Consider the following 27,209-nt stretch of genomic DNA (forward strand, 5'->3'; position numbering starts at 1 on the left):
CACTTTAAAGGACACAGCTGGCTACAGGAAGTAGATCGAATAGTTGCCAGTCTGCCTCAATGTCAACCCACACAGGCTGTTAGATCTGTGACACTCAGTCTGCATCCTCTAAGAGACATTGAAATAGCACACAGACAGTACTGTACAAGCTGTAGGCCTATAGTATAATGTATGTAAATTACGTCCTGTGTCCCCCTTTACTAAGTTTGTTCATCCACTGGGCCAAATATACTAAGATGTCAATCAAAACTGGATGATGATTGAATGTGAACGTCAGGTGTCTGTCTGGTGGGTTGGTATCATGTGAGTAAGGTCATATGGTGAAACAAGGCTCATATTGACATTCATGTAAACATATGCTATTCCTTACCTCCAGTTAGTGTAGTCAGTGGTGCTATTTAATGAACAGCCCTCATCCACCATCTCCAGTCTAATACACTACTACACTACACCAAGCCAGTCTGAATAGACTACTGAACTACACCAAGCCAGTCTGAATAGACTACTGAACTACACCAAGCCAGTCTGAATACACTACTACACTACACCAAGCCAGTCTCAATACACTACTGCACTACACCAAGCCAGTCTGAATACACTACTGAACTACACCAAGCCAGTCTGAAAACACTACTGAACTACACCAAGCCAGTCTGAATACACTACTGAACTACACCAAGCCAGTCTGAATACACTACTGAACTACACCAAGCCAGTCTGAATACACTACTGAACTACACCAAGCCAGTCTGAATACACTACTACACTACACCAAGCCAGTCTGAATACACTACTGAACTACACCAAGCCAGTCTGAATACAGTACTGAACTACACCAAGCCAGTCTGAATACACTACTACACTACACCAATCCAGTATGAATACACTACTACACTACACCAAGCCAGTCTGAATACACTACTGAACTACACCAAGCCAGACTGAATACACTACTGAACTACACCAATCCAGACTGAATACACTACTGAACTACACCAAGCCAGTCTCAATACACTACTACACTACACCAATCCAGTCTGAATACACTACTACACTACACCAAGCCAGTCTGAATACACTACTGAACTACACCAAGCCAGTCTGAATACACTACTACACTACACCAATCCAGTCTGAATACACTACTGAACTACACCAAGCCAGTCTGAATACACTACTGAACTACACCAAGCCAGTCTGAATACACTACTACACTACACCAATCCTGTATGAATACACTACTACACTACACCAAGCCAGTCTGAATACACTACTGAACTACACCAATCCAGTCTGAATACACTACTACACTACACCAATCCAGTCTGAATACACTACTACACTACGCCAATCCAGTCTGAATACACTACTACACTACACCAATCCAGACTGAATACACTACTGAACTACACCAAGCCAGTCTGAATACACTACTACACTACACCAAGCCAGTCTGAATAGACTACTGAACTACACCAAGCCAGTCTGAATACACTACTGAACTACACCAAGCCAGTCTGAATACACTACTGAACTACACCAAGCCAGTCTGAATACACTACTGAACTACACCAATCCAGTCTGAATACACTACTACACTACACCAATCCAGTCTGAATACACTACTGAACTACACCAAGCCAGTCTGAATAGACTACTGAACTACACCAAGCCAGTCTGAATACAGTACTGAACTACACCAAGCCAGTCTGAATAGACTACTGAACTACACCAAGCCAGTCTGAATACACTACTGAACTACACCAAGCCAGTCTGAATACACTACTACACTACACCAATCCAGTCTGAATACACTACTACACTACACCAATCCAGTCTGAATACACTACTACACTACACCAAGCCAGACTGAATACACTACTGAACTACACCAAGCCAGTCTGAATACACTACTACACTACACCAAGCCAGTCTGAATACACTACTGAACTACACCAATCCAGTCTGAATACACTACTACACTACACCAATCCAGTCTGAATACACTACTACACTACGCCAATCCAGTCTGAATACACTACTACACTACACCAATCCAGACTGAATACACTACTGAACTACACCAAGCCAGTCTGAATACACTACTACACTACACCAAGCCAGTCTGAATAGACTACTGAACTACACCAAGCCAGTCTGAATACACTACTGAACTACACCAAGCCAGTCTGAATACACTACTGAACTACACCAAGCCAGTCTGAATACACTACTGAACTACACCAATCCAGTCTGAATACACTACTACACTACACCAATCCAGTCTGAATACACTACTGAACTACACCAATCCAGTCTGAATAGACTACTGAACTACACCAAGCCAGTCTGAATACAGTACTGAACTACACCAAGCCAGTCTGAATAGACTACTGAACTACACCAAGCCAGTCTGAATACACTACTGAACTACACCAAGCCAGTCTGAATACACTACTACACTACACCAATCCAGTCTGAATACACTACTACACTACACCAATCCAGTCTGAATACACTACTACACTACACCAAGCCAGACTGAATACACTACTGAACTACACCAAGCCAGTCTGAATACACTACTACACTACACCAATCCAGTCTGAATACACTACTACACTACACCAAGCCAGACTGAATACACTACTGCACTACACCAATCTAGTCTGAATACACTACTACACTACACCAATCCAGTCTGAATACACTACTACACTACACCAATCCAGTCTGAATACACTACTACACTACACCAAGCCAGACTGAATACACTACTGAACTACACCAAGCCAGTCTGAATACACTACTACACTACACCAATCCAGTCTGAATACACTACTACACTACACCAAGCCAGACTGAATACACTACTGCACTACACCAATCTAGTCTGAATACACTACTGAACTACACCAATCCAGTCTGAATACACTACTACACTACACCAAGCCAGTCTGAATAGACTACTGAACTACACCAAGCCAGACTGAATACACTACTGCACTACACCAATCCAGTCTGAATACACTACTACACTACACCAAGCCAGTCTGAATACACTACTACACTACACCAATCCAGTCTAATATACTACTACACTACACCAAGCCAGACTGAATACACTACTGAACTACACCAAGCCAGTCTGAATATACTACTACACTACACCAATCCAGTCTGAATACACTACTGAACTACACCAAGCCAGTCTGAATACACTACTGAACTACACCAAGCCAGTCTGAATACACTACTACACTACACCAATCTAGTATGAATACACTACTACACTACACCAAGCCAGTCTGAATACACTACTGAACTACACCAAGCCAGACTGAATACACTACTGAACTACACCAATCCAGACAGAATACACTACTGAACTACACCAAGCCAGTCTCAATACACTACTACACTACACCAATCCAGTCTGAATACACTACTACACTACACCAAGCCAGTCTGAATACACTACTGAACTACACCAAGCCAGTCTGAATACACTACTACACTACACCAATCCAGTCTGAATACACTACTGAACTACACCAAGCCAGTCTGAATACACTACTGAACTACACCAAGCCAGTCTGAATACACTACTACACTACACCAATCCTGTATGAATACACTACTACACTACACCAAGCCAGTCTGAATACACTACTGAACTACACCAATCCAGTCTGAATACACTACTACACTACACCAATCCAGTCTGAATACACTACTACACTACGCCAATCCAGTCTGAATACACTACTACACTACACCAATCCAGACTGAATACACTACTGAACTACACCAAGCCAGTCTGAATACACTACTACACTACACCAAGCCAGTCTGAATAGACTACTGAACTACACCAAGCCAGTCTGAATACACTACTGAACTACACCAATCCAGTCTGAATACACTACTACACTACACCAATCCCGTCTGAATACACTACTGAACTACACCAAGCCAGTCTGAATAGACTACTGAACTACACCAAGCCAGTCTGAATACAGTACTGAACTACACCAAGCCAGTCTGAATAGACTACTGAACTACACCAAGCCAGTCTGAATACACTACTGAACTACACCAAGCCAGTCTGAATACACTACTACACTACACCAATCCTGTATGAATACACTACTACACTACACCAAGCCAGTCTGAATACACTACTGAACTACACCAATCCAGTCTGAATACACTACTACACTACACCAATCCAGTCTGAATACACTACTGAACTACACCAAGCCAGTCTGAATAGACTACTGAACTACACCAAGCCAGTCTGAATACAGTACTGAACTACACCAAGCCAGTCTGAATAGACTACTGAACTACACCAAGCCAGTCTGAATACACTACTGAACTACACCAAGCCAGTCTGAATACACTACTACACTACACCAATCCAGTCTGAATACACTACTACACTACACCAATCCAGTCTGAATACACTACTACACTACACCAAGCCAGACTGAATACACTACTGAACTACACCAAGCCAGTCTGAATACACTACTACACTACACCAAGCCAGTCTGAATACACTACTGAACTACACCAATCCAGTCTGAATACACTACTACACTACACCAATCCAGTCTGAATACACTACTACACTACGCCAATCCAGTCTGAATACACTACTACACTACACCAATCCAGACTGAATACACTACTGAACTACACCAAGCCAGTCTGAATACACTACTACACTACACCAAGCCAGTCTGAATAGACTACTGAACTACACCAAGCCAGTCTGAATACACTACTGAACTACACCAAGCCAGTCTGAATACACTACTGAACTACACCAAGCCAGTCTGAATACACTACTGAACTACACCAATCCAGTCTGAATACACTACTACACTACACCAATCCAGTCTGAATACACTACTGAACTACACCAAGCCAGTCTGAATAGACTACTGAACTACACCAAGCCAGTCTGAATACAGTACTGAACTACACCAAGCCAGTCTGAATAGACTACTGAACTACACCAAGCCAGTCTGAATACACTACTGAACTACACCAAGCCAGTCTGAATACACTACTACACTACACCAATCCAGTCTGAATACACTACTACACTACACCAATCCAGTCTGAATACACTACTACACTACACCAAGCCAGACTGAATACACTACTGAACTACACCAAGCCAGTCTGAATACACTACTACACTACACCAATCCAGTCTGAATACACTACTACACTACACCAAGCCAGACTGAATACACTACTGCACTACACCAATCTAGTCTGAATACACTACTACACTACACCAATCCAGTCTGAATACACTACTACACTACACCAATCCAGTCTGAATACACTACTACACTACACCAAGCCAGACTGAATACACTACTGAACTACACCAAGCCAGTCTGAATACACTACTACACTACACCAATCCAGTCTGAATACACTACTACACTACACCAAGCCAGACTGAATACACTACTGCACTACACCAATCTAGTCTGAATACACTACTGAACTACACCAATCCAGTCTGAATACACTACTACACTACACCAAGCCAGTCTGAATAGACTACTGAACTACACCAAGCCAGACTGAATACACTACTGCACTACACCAATCCAGTCTGAATACACTACTACACTACACCAAGCCAGTCTGAATACACTACTACACTACACCAATCCAGTCTAATATACTACTACACTACACCAAGCCAGACTGAATACACTACTGAACTACACCAAGCCAGTCTGAATATACTACTACACTACACCAATCCAGTCTGAATACACTACTGAACTACACCAAGCCAGTCTGAATACACTACTGAACTACACCAAGCCAGTCTGAATACACTACTACACTACACCAATCTAGTATGAATACACTACTACACTACACCAAGCCAGTCTGAATACACTACTGAACTACACCAAGCCAGACTGAATACACTACTGAACTACACCAATCCAGACAGAATACACTACTGAACTACACCAAGCCAGTCTCAATACACTACTACACTACACCAATCCAGTCTGAATACACTACTACACTACACCAAGCCAGTCTGAATACACTACTGAACTACACCAAGCCAGTCTGAATACACTACTACACTACACCAATCCAGTCTGAATACACTACTGAACTACACCAAGCCAGTCTGAATACACTACTGAACTACACCAAGCCAGTCTGAATACACTACTACACTACACCAATCCTGTATGAATACACTACTACACTACACCAAGCCAGTCTGAATACACTACTGAACTACACCAATCCAGTCTGAATACACTACTACACTACACCAATCCAGTCTGAATACACTACTACACTACGCCAATCCAGTCTGAATACACTACTACACTACACCAATCCAGACTGAATACACTACTGAACTACACCAAGCCAGTCTGAATACACTACTACACTACACCAAGCCAGTCTGAATAGACTACTGAACTACACCAAGCCAGTCTGAATACACTACTGAACTACACCAATCCAGTCTGAATACACTACTACACTACACCAATCCAGTCTGAATACACTACTGAACTACACCAAGCCAGTCTGAATAGACTACTGAACTACACCAAGCCAGTCTGAATACAGTACTGAACTACACCAAGCCAGTCTGAATAGACTACTGAACTACACCAAGCCAGTCTGAATACACTACTGAACTACACCAAGCCAGTCTGAATACACTACTACACTACACCAATCCTGTATGAATACACTACTACACTACACCAAGCCAGTCTGAATACACTACTGAACTACACCAATCCAGTCTGAATACACTACTACACTACACCAATCCAGTCTGAATACACTACTACACTACACCAATCCAGTCTGAATACACTACTACACTACACCAAGCCAGACTGAATACACTACTGAACTACACCAAGCCAGTCTGAATACACTACTACACTACACCAATCCAGTCTGAATACACTACTACACTACACCAAGCCAGACTGAATACACTACTGCACTACACCAATCTAGTCTGAATACACTACTACACTACACCAATCCAGTCTGAATACACTACTACACTACACCAATCCAGTCTGAATACACTACTACACTACACCAAGCCAGACTGAATACACTACTGAACTACACAAAGCCAGTCTGAATACACTACTACACTACACCAATCCAGTCTGAATACACTACTACACTACACCAAGCCAGACTGAATACACTACTGCACTACACCAATCTAGTCTGAATACACTACTGAACTACACCAATCCAGTCTGAATACACTACTACACTACACCAAGCCAGTCTGAATAGACTACTGAACTACACCAATCCAGTCTGAATACACAACTACACTACACCAAGCCAGTCTGAATACACTACTACACTACACCAATCCAGTCTAATATACTACTACACTACACCAAGCCAGACTGAATACACTACTGAACTACACCAAGCCAGTCTGAATATACTACTACACTACACCAATCCAGTCTGAATACACTACTGAACTACACCAAGCCAGTCTGAATACACTACTGAACTACACCAAGCCAGTCTGAATACACTACTGAACTACACCAAGCCAGTCTGAATACACTACTACACTACACCAAGCCAGTCTGAATAGACTACTGAACTACACCAAGCCAGTCTGAATACACTACTGAACTACACCAAGCCAGTCTGAATACACTACTGAACTACACCAAGCCAGTCTGAATACACTACTGAACTACACCAAGCCAGTCTGAATAGACTACTGAACTACACCAAGCCAGTCTGAATACACTACTGAACTACACCAAGCCAGTCTGAATACACTACTGAACTACACCAAGCCAGTCTAATACACTACTACACTACACCAAGCCAGTCTGAATACACTACTGAACTACACCAAGCCAGTCTGAATACACTACTGAACTACACCAAGCCAGTCTGAATACACTACTGAACTACACCAAGCCAGTCTGAATACACTACTACACTACACCAAGCCAGTCTGAATAGACTACTGAACTACACCAAGCCAGTCTGAATACACTACTGAACTACACCAAGCCAGTCGGAATACACTACACCAAGCCAGTCTGAATACACTACTACACACAAAGTCCATGTTAATCTCTGAGAGAAGATAATACAGCAGAGTTTCTCTCCTTCTCATGTGGGACTCAGTCTAACCCAGGAGGACCAGCCAGCACAGTACAAGAGTTTTGATATTCTGTGCTTCTCTTCTGTTTTGTGGTCCTCCAGGTGGAGACGCGGGACACACTGAACAACATAGCGCTCAAGTTTGACACCACACCCAACGAGCTGGTTCAGCTCAACAAGCTGTTCTCCAGAGCCGTCTGTCCTGGCCAGGTGTGAACACAATCTACTGTACACCCATCACTGGTTCCCAGTCCCTTCCTTTCAGAGATCCCCTGGGCAGCACCTTTTTGTTCCAGCCTCACACTAGCACGCCTTATTCAAATAGTCAACTACTGTAGTCACAAACCCCTTGATTAGGTTGAATCAGGTGTGCTAATACTGGGCTGTAACACAAATGTACAGTCCTGGAGGAGTTCCCTGAGGAATGGATTGGGAAACACCAATCTACTACACTCATGCTTGGTGTGTCTCTCTCACTGCATCTATCCTCCATGCCACAACCACTAACACTCACCCACTCCTCATCCCTGCTCTCTCTTCCCACTGATTCTGTCAATGGCATATACTGGTGTCACTACTAACCACTCACAAGAGTTAAAACAATCTGTGTGTTTATTCCACTAAGACATCTGTGTCATGGGAAACAGAGTGTTGAAATCCCTCCAGTCCTCAGGCAATACCATTAAAAAGGTACAACTTCATGGGTCCTGTTCATTAGGAGTAAAACGTTTGACAACGGAAAACAAAAAACAAGCATGTCTTATTGGACAAAGTTCAGATAGTACCTCCCACTTTTACTTAGTTTTGGATTGTTTCGTTCCGTAGCTACAGAGCAGAACCCTGATAAAGCCATTTCGCTGGGCTCAATGTCTCCCTCTTTTGGTTTTGTCCTATTGAACTCTCAGTCTGAGGCCAAGTAGCACCCTAAAACATGACAAACAGCCAAAGTTGGTATTTTCCTGGCGTCAGAACCAGAGCCACTCGAATCTACTTAAATGGAGAGTCAAGCCAGGGAGTCTGCAATCACATTGATAGTCAGAGTCAGTAGCAGCTCTCAGCAACATGATGCACAATGCAGGGTTGTTGATGTTGTTTCCAACCAGCCAGCCAGCTCTGGAGGGCTCTCAGCATCTCTACTGGGTTCCATGACCAAACACTGCCCTAGCTCCACCAGTATTATCACACACACACACACACTGGAACTAGAAAAACTCCAGTTCTGTCCCTGGCTACACTTGTTAGCATTAGCCTGCCATGGCGTCACACTGGGCCTATTCAGTCAGAACACTCACCACCACTTAACTGTCTGGCCCTGCTTGCATGGGGACAAGGAGACACAAGTAGGGCCTCTCAAGATCCTTAACGCCAACAACACATGCTAATCTACTGCTTGAACAACAGACACACTCACAGGACAATAACTATATTCAACATATCCTATGATGACTTAGTCATATCATTATGAACTCTTAAAAACATCAGACACAATGTGAGATATATTATATCTGATGGTTTTAGGACAGAAAATGTGTGCTTTCACTTTTTGTTGTTTGTCCATCTTGGGATGTCATAAATCATGCTGAAAACATATTTTCATAGTCACTTCTGTCTTTGCATGTACAGTTGAAGTCGAAAGTTTACATACACTTAGGTTGGAGTCAATAAAACTTGTTTTTCAACCACTCCACAAATTTCTTGTGAACAAACTATAGTTTTGGCAAGTCGGTTAGGACATCTACTTTGTGCATGACACAAGTAATTTTTCCAACAATTGTTTACAGATTATTTCACTTATAATTCACTGTATCACAATTCCAGTGGGTCAGAAGTTTACATACACTAAGTTGACTGTGCCTTTAAACAGCTTGGAAAATTCCAGAAAATTATGTAATGGCTTTAGAAGCTTCTGATAGGCTAGTTGACATAATTTGAGTCAATTGGAGGTGTACCTGTGGATGTATTTCAAGGCCTACCTTCAAACTCAGTGCCTCCTTACTTGACATCATGGGAAAATCAAAAGAAATCAGCCAAGACCTCAGAAAATAATGTGTAGACCTCCACAAGTCTGGTTCATCCTTGGGAGCAATTTCTAAACACCTGAAGGTAACACGTTCATCTGTACAAACAATAGCACGCAAGTATAAACACCATGGGACCACACAGCCGTCATACTGCTCAGGAAGGAGATGCGTTCTGTCTCCTAGAGATGAACGTACTTTGGTGCAAAAAGTGCAAATCAATCCCAGAACAACAGCAAAGGGCCTTGTGAAGACGCTGTAGGAAACAGGCACAAAAGTATCTATATCCACAGTAAAACGAGTCCTATATCGACATAACCCGAAAGGCCGCTCAGCAAGGAAGAAGCCACTGCTCCAAAACCGCCATAAAAAAGCCAGACTACGGTTTGCAACTGCACATGGGGACAAAGATCGTACTTCTTTTGGAGAAATGTCCTCCGGTCTGATGAAACAAAAATAGAACTGTTTGGCCATAATGCCCATCGTTATGTTTGGAAGAAAAGGGGGAGGCTTGCAAGCCGAAGAACACCATCCCAACCGTGAAGCACGGGGGTGGCAGTATCATGTTGTGGGGGTGCTTTGCTGCAGGAGGGACTGGTGCACTTCACAAAATAGATGGCATCATGAGAAGGAAAATTATGTGGATATATTGAAGCAACATCTCAAGTCATCAGTCAGGAAGTTAAAACTTGGTTGCAAATGGGTCTTTCAAATGGACAATGACCCCAAGCATACTTCCAAAGTTGTGGCAAAATGGCTTAAGGACAACAAAGTCAAGGTATTGGAGTGGCCATCCACAAAGCAATCCTATAGAAAATTTGTGGGAAGAACTGAAAAAGCGTGTGCGAGCAAGGAGGCCTACAAACCTGACTCAGTTACACCAGCTCAGTCAGGTGGAATGGGCCAAAATTCACCCAACTTATTGTGGGAAGCTTGTGGAAGGCTACCCGAAATGTTTGACCCAAGTTAAACAATTTAAAGGCAATGCTACCAAATACTAATTGAGTGTATGTAAACTTCTGACCCACTGGGAATGTGATGAAATATGTAAAAGCTGAAATAAATCATTCTCTCTACTATTATTCTGACATTTCACAGTCTTAAAATAAAGTGGTGATCCTAACTGACCTAAGACAGGGAATCTTTACTAGGATTAAATATCAGGAATTGTGAAAAACTGAGTTTAAATGTATTTGGCTAAGGTGTATGTAAACTTCCGACTTCAACTGTATGTTCCTTTCTCTGTGTGTCGGCCTGTTTAAATCCAGACATGGATTGTGTTTGCAGGTTCTGTACGTTCCTGATCCTGAGCACATATCCAGTGTGGGGAGCTCCCCTTCCCTTAGCCCCATCAGCCCTCTGTCTCCCACCTCCTCAGACGCTGACTTAGAGAAGGTGACGGTATGTTGGCATTCACACACACACTCGCAATGAACGCGTTGGCATTCTCCCTTCACCATGCGTCTGCTCTCAAGCACTCACACACATACGTACAACACCTATCATAGAGTGAGATAGAAGGCTTTATCAGAAATCCTGCATAAACATCTATCACAAATCCGATTTAAAATGTGAAGGGCCAACTCTCATACTGTCCAGACAATCGGGGACAGGCCAGACAATAAGTGATGCATTATGTTTTATGAGCAGAATAAGCCTGTAATGTACTAATTCTCCATTGTTTGCTGACCTACAGTATACAGACTTGATGTATGGCTCTGGCTCCAGGTAATAGAATGGCTCTTTGTTCTGCCCATTAAGCAATAGTTACATTGATGTTAGGTTAACTTCCCTCACACAATTCTGCTCTGGGGCGGTGATAGCTGAAATGCCACTGCTTTTACTGTTCCATTTAGTCTCCATTTAAAGAAGCATGCAGCCAATAAAGTTAGTTTGTTATTTACTGAACGGTCGTGTTGACAACCTCAGTATATAAGAGGGAATAATGTGTTAGTTGAGTGTGATCCAAGGGAGGGACAGGGGATCAAATATCTGCAGGTTTTCACTGTTCCAGCAACTATGGTGGATCTGTAACCATGTCAGTGCAGTATAGCTTGGGAAAATGCCCTTAAGTATGGTTGGTTCTAGCAGGTCTGGAATCAGGCCTATCTAGTCCTCTGTAATGGAATACTGGAAGCTGACATGTTCCATTGTTCTCAGACCAGGTCAGGAGTGTCACCCTCCTGCTCCATAGATTGCCCTCTCCACCCAGCACCAAACGAGCCAATCATTAAACACACAGGAACCTTCTGACCCCCAAAGAAATATGACTGTTTGTCCCAGGTGGTCTCCATGGCGACAAGGCACTGTTTTGTCAGAATGTTATCAGAAAATGGGTTCCTCTGCTACTGCTGCCTTTCCAAACTAGCTGCATAAATTCAACACTGCTCAGGCTGGAAGAAGGATCCCATCATTAGTTTATTTAGCTTATCTATTTAGGTCATGCCTGTAAGAACAGGAGCCTATTTCTTGGCTCTCAGCGGAGGAAGAGGATCTGAGGGAGAAGGGCTGTGTGTGACTGTGGAGAAATTAAGCTTTTTAGTGTGATGCTCTGTCTGATATTTAGAGAAACTAATGAACGGAGCTCGTTCTCTCAGATGACCAGCGAGACAGCCTGCATGTCCCAAATAGCACCCTATGCCCTATGTAGTGCAATGCTTTTGACCAGGCGCTATGGGCCCTGGTAAAAAGTAGTGCACTACATAGGGAATAGGGTCCCATTTGGAACGCGTACAGCAGTTATTTCAGAGAGAGGAAGCATGATGTGTTTCTAGGACAGACAGGGGAGTGTAAATCACCTCAACAGGACGTGGAGTAAAGATCCAGTATGGTTTACAAGGTAGAGGAGGAAGGACCTTAATAACCTGAACAATGCTTTTTCTAAACCTCAATGATCTTTTAATTATAAAACCCTTTTTGTGGCCACACACACAGGAGGTCGGTGGCACCTTAATTGGGAAGGACGGGCTCGTGGTAATGGCTGGTGTGGATTGGGTGGAATGGTATCAAACACACAGTTTGATGCCAATCCATTCGCGACGTTCCAGACGTTATTATGAGCCGTCCTCCCCTTAGCAGGCTCCACTGGCCGCACAGAACAGGCTGTAATGTCTGGCAGGCATGAGATGTCATGGCTGGCTAGCCATTGTGCTGGCATTTGAATCTCATGCTGTGACCGTAGCCAGCCTAGCTCACTGTCCTCCTGACCTCTCTCCCTCTCCCTGTCCTATCCTGTTCTGTTGTGTCCTGGCACCCTCACTTCCTTCCTTCTGTTGCACAGAACAGAGTAGGCCACTATTTTTAGGGCCAGGGAAAGTAGGACTAGTGTAAATTACCTGCCTAGCCCGCTGCAGGGTGGCTGGTGTCCAATGGGCTGGTGCCAAACTACAGCTGCTCAGGTAACCCAGCCCGGACCTTGCTGTTTCACCTCTACTCTGCCACCTTGCCAACATCCTCCTGTCTCTATAGGAGAATCAGGATGAAAGATTCAAAAGATGCATCTCATGAATTTACAGTATATGTTTGTTCTGCTCATGGTTGCAGAACATGTACATGTCCACATGGGGGAGCTGTGGTTAAATTTTCCACAGTATTCCACTTCTAGCCTTCTACTCTCTCTCTGCCTTTGATGTTTAGTCTACATTACAGCCTGTCTGCAAGGCCATACAGTACAGGACGGAAGCTCAGGCAGGCAGGTGGTTTGTCCTGAAGGGGTCTGGGAAGGAATTAATTCCTTGTCCTAGTCACTAGTCATTCTATTCTGTTATGTTTTATTGTAGTGTAAATGGCACTGGATGTTGTGGAGTGTTAATATATGGGGTCAAACATTTGGCTAAAAGAGTCCCTCGGTCTTCCTAAAAATGCTCATGAATCATTATAGCAGGGTTCCCCAACTAGCAGGTAGTTTTGGCCTGGAGGTGTTTTTTTTGCCCCCCTCCCAATTTTTCTGAGCAAAATATATATACAGTATATATATTTTTGGGGTGGGTATATACAGTACCAGTCTAAAGTTTGGACACACCTACTTTAGAAGGGTTTTTCTTAATTTTTTACTATTTTCTACATTGTAGAATAATAGTGAAGACATCAAAACTTTGAAATAACACATATGGAATCATGTAGTAACCAAAAAAGTGTTAAACAAATCAATGTTTGCGCTTAGTGGGACTATCATTTGTTTTTCAACAGGAGAATGACCCAAAACACACCTCCAGGCTGTGTAAGGGCTATTTGACCAAGAAGGAAATGATGGAGTGCTGCATCAGATGACCTGGCCTCCACAATCACCCAACCTCAACCTAATTGAGATAGTTTGGGAAGAGTTGAATCGCAGAGTGAAGGAAAAGCAGCCAACAAGTGCTCAGCATATGTGGGAACTTCTTCAAGACTGTTGGAAAAGCATTCCAGGTGAAGCTGGTTGAGAGAATGCCAAGAGTGTGCAAAGCTGTCATCAAGGCAAAGGGTGGATACTTTGAAAAATCTCACTTTTTTTGTTACTACATGATTCCATATGTGTTATTTCATAGTTTTAATGTCTTCACTATTATTCTACAATGTAGAAAGCATCTGGTGTGAGCACCATTTGTCTCATGTAGTGCGACACATCTCCTTCGCAAAGAGTTGACCAGGCTGTTGATCGTGGCCTGTGGAATGTTGTCCCACTCCTCTTGAATGCGAAGTTGCTGGATATTGGCTGGAACTGGAACACGCTGTCATACATGTCAATCCAGAGCATCCCAAACATGCTCAATGGATGACATGTCTGGTGAGTATGCAGGCCAATGAAAAACTGGGACATTTACAGCTTCCATGAAGTGCATTATCATGCTGAAACATGAGGTGATGGCGGCGGATGAATGGCACGACAATGGGCCTCAGGATCTCATCACAGTATCTCTGTGCATTCAAAGTCCAGGTTGGGAATTTAGCCATGACACCGGGTGAACACCCCCACTCTTACAATAAGTTCCATGCGATTTTGAATGACCACAGAGAGTCAGGACACCTGTTTTAACTTCCTATCCGAAAGACGGCACCCTATGTAGGGCAATGTCCCCAAATGTAATCAAGGTTTGAAATTATTATGTTTTTGTCAAATCTTATATATTTTTTTGCTTCTTGAAGTCAATTTGCAATCTAAAAATACTCGTTTTATTATGTTCCTGCTCCCCGACCATCCGCTCAATAATTTTTTTTGATGATCCCTGCAATATAGGCTTACTAAGTGGAAAAAAACAACCATCACATATATATATATTATTAGAGGGATTGTGCTACTATGGGCACGTCCCAAGTGGCACCCTATTCCTGTTATAGTGCACAAATTTTGATCAAGGCCCTGGTCAAAAGTAGTGCACTTTAAAGGGAATATGGTGCCATTTGGGATGCACCCTTGGCAAAGCAAACAGCAGCAGCTCAATGGATGGATGCAATATCCATAGCATTATATCAGGGTCAGCTTTCTTCCTTCCACCTAGCAAGCAGCTCTAGACTGGATTGATTTCCCATAGCCTCTGGGATCAAAGCACCATGTGATAACACCATCCCATCCCTCCCTCTCTCCATTGCTCCATCTTTAGCCTCTCTCACTCTCCGGTCGGCCAGTGTACACCTCTCACAGAGACACACACACACGTCGATATCTTTGACAATTGTGGGGTTCACATTGGTATTTAAGTTCTTATGGACAGACTCTGATGTGTTATGGGGTGCCCATTCCCCCAACCCCTAGCCCTGAATTAGAACCCTAATCAGGCTAACACATGAAACATACAATCCTCAGTGTATATGACCGCTGTCCAAGTACCTGAGGGAAACAGTATATTATGCATACTTTGCCTAATGCTGGTTTATGGTATGAACAACACCATGATGACAGATAGAGACTGGAACACTGTTAAAGAGTATCTCTCATACAAATGATAGGGCAGAGTGGAAGGGTTAGCTCACAGTGTTGCGTTAGACCACCACACACACTCACACACACACACACCACCCCTTCCTTCCTGTGATCTGCCTCCTCTCCTGTGATGATAGGGGGATGGAGGATGTTGTCTAAGAGAGAAAGAAGGACATGTTAGGACTGTTTATTTTAAACCAGGCCAGTGTTCGGATTTCTGTTGTCAGCTATGTGCTGCTGGGGGACAGTTAGTTTGTGTCCCAAATGGCACCCTATTCCCTATATTGTGTACTACTTTTGATCAGAGCCCTATGAGCCCTGGTCGAAACTAGCGTACCATATAGGGAATATGGTGCCATTTGGGATGCGGCCTAGAGCTGTGTGTTATTGGAGGCTGTGAATACCTCTTGTCATGTTGCTGTAGTATTACTGCAGCAGAACAGAGAGGACTGGAGCATGAGTCACTAGGAAGTGAATGTGCCAGTGAAGAGAGGAGGGGTGAAGCACTGTAGATATCCATCTGAAGTGGATGATCACTGATCACTGACAGTGACCGACCAAGGAGAGCACCACTCAAGTGTCATGTTCTCTTTCCTACTGATGTATAATGTTCCTGTAACAGTGGTGGTTCAGTGAAGGCCTAGGTTTTAGCTCAAAGGGCTAACACAGTCTTGTTGTGTGCCAGAGTGCCCGGGTTGGAATCCCAGCCAGTAGTTTTTTTGTCTAGCATGTTGAGCTGCCCCCTCAGCCACATGAGCTGCCAGTGTGTGTGTGCGTGTGTGTTGCTAGTAGTGTGCCTGTGGGTCAGTAGTCGTGGGCTGGTGCTCCCAGAGAGACAGAGACAGGAGAGGTGTGGGAGGGTGTCAAGAGGCCAGCAGACAGCTGTGGGTTTGGTGTCTCACACACAGCAGACCTGCACGTCTACTCTTCATCTCTCTGTCTGTGCCATGTTCCCACACCCTCCTTCCCTATCCCTTCATCCTTCCAACCTTCTATCCCTCCATCTTCTTGTTCCCACACCCTCACTATCCCTCCATCCATCCCTCCGCCTGGCTCCTGTTCCCACACCCTCCCTATCCCTCCATCTCTCCATCCCTCCGTCTGGCTCTGCAGCCAGTCACACAGCCTGGCACGGTAGCAGGCCATGTGGCCTCACTCACAAAGACCAGTCCCACCATGTATGGTGTTTGCAGGCAGCAGATGCCCCATCTGTGGATAAATCATTATCATTGTTTACACTGGAGGAGCTGGAGTACATCTGACAGACAGTGCCTAGAAATGACTAGTAGGGTTGGCACAAACGTTTATGGATAAAGACCGTCATAAATAAAATGACCTGCATTTTCTTCCCTCCTTTTTTTTGAACAGCTGACTGAAGGCTTGATGGCCAGGCGTTTATGCGGTTGAATTCAGTTTCTGTGATAACATGGGCTCTTAACAACGTGATGAAACTTTGTTGCCCCCTGCTGAAACAAGCAAGGTGTTGTAGCAAACGATGAATAGAATGGGCTTGGAACCTCTAACCCTGGCAATTTGACTGGTAAACTCATGGGTACACTCGCAATGGCTGCCTGGTAACGGCTGCCTGTTATTATAATTTTTGTGGTAATGTAGAATGTTCATTCAAATGATGTTAACTGTGGCTCATGCAATGGAATGTATTTTTTGCAATGTAAGTTGAGTTGAATCAACAAATCATAGCACATATTGATGGGTACACTTCCTGCTTTTACTTCCTGCTTTGCTCCTATGGGTACACTCAAAATGGGCGCCAGTTCACCCATTATGCCATCATTGACTTGAATGGGGAAGCCCGTTCTATTTCTATGGCAGCACATGCAGTCAGGAGCTGAAGAAAGGAGAAAAGGTGTGTCTGAAAAGCAAAACAAATATTTCCATGACCGTCACAGCCCTGAGTCCTCCACGTGAGATGCAGCAGATACTACTGGAGAAACTGGATCTGTACATAATAACACATCGTAAAACTTAAATCTCTATCTCTACTTGTCATAAGAACAGTAACACTGTCTGTTTGTTGAGTGAACAAGGTTAAACAGGGTCTTTGCTGTCGTCGTGGCCCATATGGTCAGGGATTGGGCTGGGTCAGGAGCATGGGTTTACCCTGAGTCTATTACTGGGTTACATGAAGCTGATATGACCAATAACACAGACAGACTGCTGACAGACACACACACACATCTGTAGTTAGGTAATGTCTGCCTGATATCTCCGTTTCATGTTCCATGAGACTGAGTGAGTGTTCATTTCTCAGTGTACGTTCCGTACATCGGCAGTGCTGGAGTTCAGTTAACATTTCAGTACAGGAAGAATAATCAGTCTACTGATATACACACACTTGCATGACGAAGTGTATGATGTATGTTGATGGAGGAATAACAGAGCTGTATTTAAATAGTCTTCATGTGCACTTCTCATCCTGTTTCTATTAATTAAACTAATCAAGCATCAACTAGCGAACCACCATAAAGATGAACGCTTCAGCCTCATATAGATATATTTTTCTAGCTAATTGCCATTATGAACTTCAGACTACAGGAAGTGCATTCATTTACTAATGTATGTGATTAGACATACATGTCTCTCTCTGTCTCTGTGTGTTTGTTGACCTGATTGGCTAGCAGTGCAGAAACATTGCTACATTGTTACAAATGACCATTCACTGGCTATACTGCATATTTAGATACTCTGGCTGATTGGTTTGATGTAGGGAGACATACACTATATATACAAAAGTATGTGGACACCCCTTCAAATTAGTGGATTCGGCTATTTCAGCCACAACCATTGCTGACAGGTGTATAAAATCGAGCACACAGCCATGCAATCTCCATAGACAAACATTGGCAGTAGAATGGCCTTACTGAAGAGCTCAGTGACTTTCAACGTGGCACTGTCATAGGATGCCACCTTTCCAACAAGTTTGTCAAATTTCTGCCCTGCTATAGCTGCCCTGGTCAACTGTAAGTGCTGTTATTGTGAAGTGGAAACGTCTAGGAGCAACAACGACTCAGCTGCGAAGTGGTAGGCCACACAAGCTCACAGAACGGGACAGCCGAGTGCTGAAGCGCGTAGCAACGTCAGCACAAGAACTGTTCGTTGGGAGCTTCATGAAATGGGTTTCCATGGCTAAGCAGCCGCACACAAGCCTAGATCACCATTCGCAATGCCAAGCATCGGCTGGAGTAGTGTACAGCTCTGGAGTGATGAATCACGCTTCACCATCTGGCAGTCCAACAGATTTATCTGGGTTTGGAATGCTACCTGCCCAAATGCGTAGTGCCAACTGTAAAGTTTGGTGGAGGAGGAATAATGGTCTGGGGCTGTTTTTCATGGTTTGGGCTACACCCCTTAGTTCCAGTGAAAGGAAATCTTAACGCTACAGAATACAATTACATTCTAGACGATTCTGGGCTTTCAACTTTGTGGCAAAAGTTTGGGGAAGCCCCTTCTTCATTATTATCACTTGTTATATAATCAGGTTACATGCAATGTAACATGTCGCTTGAGTATGTGACATAGAAATAGAATGAATAGAACGGCTTGAAAGCTCTAACCCTGGACATTTGACTGGTAAACTCATGGGTACGTACATTCACAATGGCTGCCAGATATTGTGAAGCAATAATCTTCATGGTATTTTCAAATTCTTTATAAACTGATGCTAGATTGCCACAGTAATGTAGAATGTTCATTCAAATGATGCTAACTTCAATGGAATGTCTTTTTTTGTAATGTCAGTTGAGTTGACTCAACAAATCCCATCACAGATTGAAGGGTATACTTCCTGCTTTTACTTCCTGCCATGGCTGCCACTCAAAATGGCTGCCACTCAAAATGGCTGCCAGTGCACCCATTATGCCATCATTGACTTGAATGAGATTGCCTTTCTATTCATTTTATTTCTATGGTATGTGATGTGTGCAAGAAGTTTGTTACTGAAATCTAAGATTGCTTATATTGATTACATTCAACTCAATGTTGTTTGAGCGTTGAGTGTTGTTGAATTGATACGCTGCTGTTGATACTGTTCTATTGACTTGATCTATTCTATATGACTTGGAGGATAATCTAAAGCTATAACTAACTGTTTTTTAACATATCACTAAATTATAAATGTGTTCATTCTTGTCCACCCTTTACTTCTCCCTCCTCTCCTGTTATTCAAAATGGCCACCCCTCTAGGAATCCGATGGCGCTCCCAGGCCAGAGGCTCACCATCACCATGCTCCGGTGTTCTCAGCACTCCGCCAGGCCCGTGTAGTGTCGTCCACCTCCGAGGAGGAAGAGGCCCTGACAGAGAAGTTCCTCAAAATCAACTGCAAGTACATCACAGACGGCAAGGTACATATCATGTATATTCATATATATTACAGTACTATACAGTATATATAGTATATTCTATATATAAAATAAGTACAGTATTATAAGGTAAGCGCATGGAGAAGTTCAGAGGACTTTCAGGAATGCTGGCCCTCCGCCAGCCAACATCCACCTCTAATAGCTCAGATCCATGCTATTGAACAAAATGAAACCAATATTGATCCATTCAGTCTAAATCAAAGCTTTGCAGCTTTCCCCCCCACAGGGAGGTCAGTATTGGAGCTTCCTGTTCATAGTCAATATCCTTCAGTTGCTTTTGGATACCTGCAGTACAGTACAGCCATTTTGTTTATTTATGCTGGCAAGGTAATATATCTCCTCCACTAAATGGCTGACACATTTCTTTCACTGCCAGCTTTTTCATGCTCTAGCTATATTACTCCGTCTAACCCTTTCTCTCTCTCTCTCTCTCTCTCTCTCTCTCTCTCTCCCACTTCTCGCTCTCTCTCTTTCTCTCTCTTCTCGCGCTCTTTCTCTCTCTCCTCGCTTTCTCTCTTTCTCCCCCTCTCCCTCCCTCTCTCTCTCTCTCTCTCTCTCCATCTGTCTCTCTTCCCCCCCAGGGTGCGGTGAGCGGGGTGTTGCTGGTGACGCCCAACAACATCATGTTTGACCCCCACAGGATGGACCCTCTGGTGCAGGAGCACGGCTGTGAGGAGTACGGCTACATGTGTCCCCTGGAGGAGGTCATGTCTGCAGCCATCTACAAGGAGATCACTGACAGCAAGATCAGAGAGGCCGTGCCCGCGTAAGAGCCCTGTCGTCTGTCTGTCGGTCGGTCTGTCTGTCTGACAGTTACACACAGGGGTCCCGTTCATTAGAGCACACCGTAGCATCCGTTTTATGCCTACTGAACCACAGTAACAGGAATGTTGTGGAGAGGAGTAGCGTTTACGCACCTATTACACAAAATTAACGTTGTTTGCGTTTGCGTTTACGTTACACATCACTCGTTTACCCACTTATTTTTCTACCACTCCATCCCTGGTTACACATCACAGCCCCTCCGTAATCACTTCATCAGCCCGGCACTGCAGGCGCACACTGATTACATCAGCAACCATCCAACAGATTCATTATATCCCTCATGCCAAAAAGGAAAAGGAAATAGCAATTAGAGCAAGGTTAATGAACTATGCATTCACCCACCTACGTCTGGATTGCTCACCCATTTGCTTGATGTAATAATATATCCACTTCAGCAGCCAGCTTAGTTTATCTCCATGACATGCCACCCACATACACATCTCCTACCGTCTCTGTTTTTATTAGCAATTTAACATGGATTGTTTGCTCAGATCAAGATAATTGTGTTATATTAATACTATGATGAAATCTTACCAAAGCATTAGCTATTTGTAGCTGTGGTCCTCTGTGGCTCGGTTTTTAAGAACGCGGCGCTAGCGATGCCAAGGTCGTGGGTTCACGTCCCGCTCAGATCACATACACATGCTAATTATGTATGCACTTACTGAACTGTAAGTTGGATGAAAGTGTCTGCTAGGAGGCATTTATTATTATTGTAACTATAGAGCTATGCTTAGCCCTTCCACTCTAGTGCCCATCCAGTATGTCTGTGAAAATGTTCAGTGGTGGATTTGGGCTGTGTTAAGTGTTCAGATCTCATGGAGCATCTATTGTGATGTCTAATGGTTATTGGCTGCAGTCCAAACACGTTATTTTTACCCCCTCACCCCTTGCGCCAGTGACTTTCCCTCAGGGGAATTCCCTTCGAAACCGGATGCAGTTTGATTGCCATCTTAAGTGGAGGTCCAATTCACTAACGTTGCCCCCCCCCCGGCCCTCGATTTAGCCCAAAGGAGCGAGTAAACCACTTTGGTCACTTGCGGGGTTGATACGACCCACAATTCAATGCAAACTGTAGTCACATGTCAAACTCCGGTGGCCGCGAAGTGTCACATTTTATCAACAAGGCTGCATTTTCGGCATGTCAGAAAAAAGTATTGAAGCTAGCTTGCTAGAAAATATATATAGACATTAATTTTAGCGTTGGCAAATTAGCTTAGTCTCGTAGTGAGGAGCCTATAAAACGGAGCTAGATTCATAAACATATTTTTGAGAATTCTGAAATGTATCAGAATAAATGACCAAACAATTAAACTAGCTAGCCAGCTATGGGTAACTGTAGCTAGCTACCTGACAGGAGTGCTAGCTAGATACGTTAGCTTACTAGGTACATTAATAGCTTTAGGTTGATTGTTTTTAAGCTCAACTTCCAGATTTCCACCAAGGACGTTGCCTCTCCGATCATCACTCTCCCTCGCTTGGGCAAGGTACACTCGGATGTGACGATGTAAAACGTCATTCAAGGGCTGAGGGTTCTACTTTGAGATTGAAAAGCAGCCATTGTTTCTGTGTGTGAGGACAGCTGTTTTCTCAAATATGATGCAAGCAGACTCTCTGTTTCTCTCTGTCTCAAAGAGCACACAATAACAAATGCCTGCCTGTGTGCCAACTAGTGTTTTATCATACACACAGCTGGACCTAGGAGAAAACTATTTTAGTCCCACAACAGGTCTTTGGAGAACCTGTGGAGTCTAGTGCGCTGTTACAGTATGTAGAGGAATCCTGTTAGTTGGCTGGCTGGCTGCACAGTGTTTTTGTTACACTGTGTCCCTGTTAATTTACTGTACAAAACCTCTTCAGATTATTATGCGGAGCCGTTCACTTACAGATGCGCCAAACAAACATAGATTCATATTAGATCCATATTGAGAGAATGACTTGTTTCACCTGGTCTCTCCACATTATACGGTAATAAACAAAATAAAATGGTGCCATTCTGCTGCATTCAAATTCAGACCTCTCTAACTTGTATTTTCTTCTTTACTGTTTTCTTCCCTATCCAGACATCTGGAGCCTTTGACGTCAGAGCGCGGGCCCTCCACCTCCTCTCAGCCAGACCCGGAGCAGCGTCTGAGAGTCCCGGGCAACAACAGCGGCAGCGCGGCCCCCCGCAGCACAGAGGGCTCCTTCTCCGAGGACGTCTTTACAGAGTCAGAGCTGTCCCCCATTCGGGAGGAGGCCACTTCCTCCGAAGACCTCCGACTGGACAAGTCCTCCTCAGCCACAGCCTCCACAGAGTCCATCCAAACTGTCACACAGGTGGAGGCCTTCATTCCCCCAGGGGACGCCCCAGGGGCCGCAAACTGCACCTGCAAATCAGTCAGCCAGCCGCCAGTGGAGGGCCAGGAGAAACAACCCACCACAGCAGAAGACAATCCAGACAGCCACACGGCCCAGAGCCAGTCTCCCATGGGCTCCAAGCAACACAGTGTGGATGTGGAGAAGGCAGCACCAAGCACACCCACCACCAGCCAGGGACTAGGCCAGGGACCATCCTCACGCCCTGCCTCCCAGAGCTCTACCACCGGGCCTGGGGAGCCCTCCGGCCAGGAGGGGGGTCCAGGGGACAGGCCCAAACTGAGCAGAGAAGGGTCCCGGGACTCCGAGACGGACGTGGAGGAACTGAGGAAGATGTGGAAGAGTCACACTATGCAACAAGCCACAGAGCAAATGGAGAATGTAACACAAAAGGAGGAGGGACAAGACTCTGCAGAAGGTAGTGAGACAACGTGTCTCTGTTGTATTATGAAAATATGACATACATAGCCTTATAATATGCACTTACATTGTTTTTCAGTAGGTGCGAAAATATGTTCAGCTTTGACCCTACTTGAGTTCTCAACATGAAGGCAAATCTATAGATAGTTATTGCAGATTATTACACATCCTCACTGCCAGGTATGCTGCTGCCATTTGCCATCTCTGCAATTATCATTATAATGTTCATGTTTATTCTAATGAAGCTCCCAGTGCTATCACAGGAAAGTTGGCTCCGGCTGCTTCCGTACACCTCGGCTGCAGGGTGCTCCTGATAACCTCCTGTCACAGCTTTGTGCCTCCCCAGTTGTAATTGGACTTAAAAAGGGAGAGAGAACTGTGGAAATGTGTGGTGTGCTGTTATCACCTACAGGAATGAGCAGAGGCATTATACACCGCTTTGATCTAGCTCTGCTGTTAGCCGGTCTGCTGCCACGTGCACTCAACTCCAAGATAGGCTAAAACGTCAAAAATCAAACACAGAGAGACAACACAAACACCCACACCTATCATCTGAGGGGAAACACAATAGTGTTTAGACGGCCTGCATTAAAAACCCTCAGAGACACGTGCAGCATTTAAAGTGACTTAACTATTTACATTTTATAGCTGCCTTCTCTTTTTGGTTTGATGTTTTTTTCAGTAAACATTGAATATTTCTTACCTAGAACATAGACTACCACAGTAGTGTGCAGGCTCAAACCACTACTGTGTTCTGTGTCATGCCTGCTATAGGTGCTATGTATGTTATTCTTCCACTGTTCTACAGTTCTATGTGAGCTCTAGTGCCTCACTTAGTTGTGTTCAGACCTGGGTTCTAATAGTATTTGTTTTCTTTTGAACACTTTTGCTGCACCTCATTGAGTTTGCCTGGTGCATTGGAACCAATGGAATAGTCCCAAAAGTGCAAACTCCGCCCATCTGGCACTCCAGGCAGGCTCAATCAAACTCTCAAAGTATTTTTTGAAAGGAAACAAATACTGGTTGAACCCAGGTCTGGTTGTGTTCAAATAATTTATATCACCATAATTCTCACCCCACAGAGAGTTCCTAGAATGTTTGCTCTTATTGGCTGGGATCACAGCAGGATTCTGCTTTACTCCACACCACATTACCATGGCAGACGCTAACCGAGGTCCCACTTCAAAACAAGCCCAATTACTGCGTTTTCAAATATCATTTTTCCCACTGAGCTGTGTTTTCTAAGTAGATGATCCATTTTTCTGCCTCTGTCTGTGATTATAGGTCCCAGTCTGTGTTATGCCACAAAGTGTCTCTTTTCTTTGTAGAACTCCCACTGATTTGACCTTCTAATGGGTCGTTAATAAAAGCAGGCATATGTTTTGGTGTCACGATCCGTTATGATCTATGTTTATTGGGGTCATCTTCCTATTATTCTGGCACAAAATTACTGTCTGTTGAGATACCTGGTAAACAGAGGAGGAGATCTAGGTCACATGGCCAGGTCGCAGTTATAAATGAGAACTTGTTCTCAAATGGCCTACCTGGTTAAATAAAGGTGAAATAAAAAATCTAAATAAAGACCCTGTTATCAAATAGATCTGAAATGTTTTCTTATTTACAGATGGATTATGTCCAGTGGTGTGGTGAGGGACTACTAGATAATAAGAGGATATGTTTTAAACCAGGAGTAGGCCTACATTTAGTCAGTCACTAAATTGAAACATATTCTGAAAGATTGAAATCAGATTGGTATCTGCTTTGGGCATGTAACTGTTAAGATGGATAAGATAACAATGCATTATCATGTGATTATTTCCTGTTTGTCATGTGGCCCTACAGTGTCCATGGAGCGGCGGAGGCAGCGGTCCCACAAGTTCCTGTGTCTGCGGGTGGGCCAGCCCATGAAGAAGACATTTGTGTCCAACGCCAGCGCCTCCATGCAGCAGTACGCTCAGAGGGACAGGAAACATGAGTACTGGTTCGCTGTGCCGCAGGAGAGGTGAGTGTGTGTGTGTGTGTGTGTGTGTGTGCACCACACTGCAGCGCCAAGGTTTGCAGAATCACTGTAGTGCAGCCCCATTGTCTGCCCAGTGCCAAGCCCATCTCACTATGCTGCCACTAGACCAGACCAGACAGCTAGATTATTTATTTATTCACCCACTCTGCAGACACACACTGTCACACACACAGACATACACAAATATCTATAGCATAGAATACATGTATTTTTCACAGAGGGCACACAACAAACCACTTTTTCCCCTGTGTGAAAAGTGGACCAGGCTGTGAAAAGCAATTCAGTTACATACATTTTGTGCAGTATCTCAGTGTGCTTTGGATGACATTTCTGTCCACAATAGCACAAATTAACAGTTTTTGCCCTTTTATGTAAATAGGTATTAATCGTAATGAGATCTGTCAATTTCGACTCCGCTGGGATGTTGCACAGCAATGTCAGCAGTATTCATAATGAATGTATCGTTTAGGCCTTTCAAAGAACACTCAGTACAAGGAAATATGTATCTTCATCAAAAGCTGTAAAATATGTTTTTCTAGTGAATTATTCCAAATTGCTTCAACAGCTTAATTCAATTAGTTAATGCTGAAAAGTCACTTTGTTGCAATGACTTTGCCACAACCTCATTATCAATGTTGGGTCCAAGCACAGTGCTGCCTTTGTCTCCAGTCCTGGAGAGAGAGAGGGCAGAAAGTTATGAATCTGATAAGATGTTTGACCAGCCATTCTTTGACTTTGGAAACTCTGCCCTTCAGCTGTTTTCATTCCCAGTAGCCAGTAGACTTGTGTTGACCAGCACAGCACACTCCTCTCAGTCTCACATGTTAATCTCATTTGAAGCAGGCAGACAGGCCACCAGTATTGTCTCTGGTCACAGACACAGTCACACCACCATCACCATGGCCATGTGCCATTGTAGGGTGGTTGGAATGTGTTTATCTCAGAATGTCTCCTGTAATGCTGCCCTGTTACACTGCTGGCTCTGTTCCCATGGATAGCACTGTGCCTTTATACACACACACACACACACACACACACACACGTGCACAGACGTGCACACTTACACATACTCACGTACACACACACTTTCGTACAC

The 27,209-nt window shown here is 43.9% G+C and overlaps 1 protein-coding gene across 4 annotated transcripts in view; it reads left to right on the plus strand.

Annotated features, from left to right (window-relative positions):
* The window catches only part of LOC120048505 (oxidation resistance protein 1-like), a 66,714-nt gene that overhangs the window by 25,969 nt on the left and 13,536 nt on the right, over positions 1-27,209 (plus strand). For 2 of the 4 annotated variants that reach the window (XM_038994538.1, XM_038994540.1), the window contains exons 3-8: positions 8,296-8,403; positions 11,499-11,612; positions 20,314-20,472; positions 21,072-21,256; positions 23,379-24,091; positions 25,936-26,095. In XM_038994538.1, coding sequence (XP_038850466.1) covers positions 8,296-8,403; positions 11,499-11,612; positions 20,314-20,472; positions 21,072-21,256; positions 23,379-24,091; positions 25,936-26,095 — 1,439 coding nt within the window. The remainder of the gene's footprint in view (positions 1-8,295; positions 8,404-11,498; positions 11,613-20,313; positions 20,473-21,071; positions 21,257-23,378; positions 24,092-25,935; positions 26,096-27,209) is intronic. The other 2 variants (XM_038994539.1, XM_038994541.1) reach the window with 2 other exon arrangements.

The sequence above is a fragment of the Salvelinus namaycush genome, chromosome 5 (assembly GCF_016432855.1).
Source record: "Salvelinus namaycush isolate Seneca chromosome 5, SaNama_1.0, whole genome shotgun sequence".
Taxonomy (NCBI): Eukaryota; Metazoa; Chordata; class Actinopteri; order Salmoniformes; family Salmonidae; genus Salvelinus; species Salvelinus namaycush.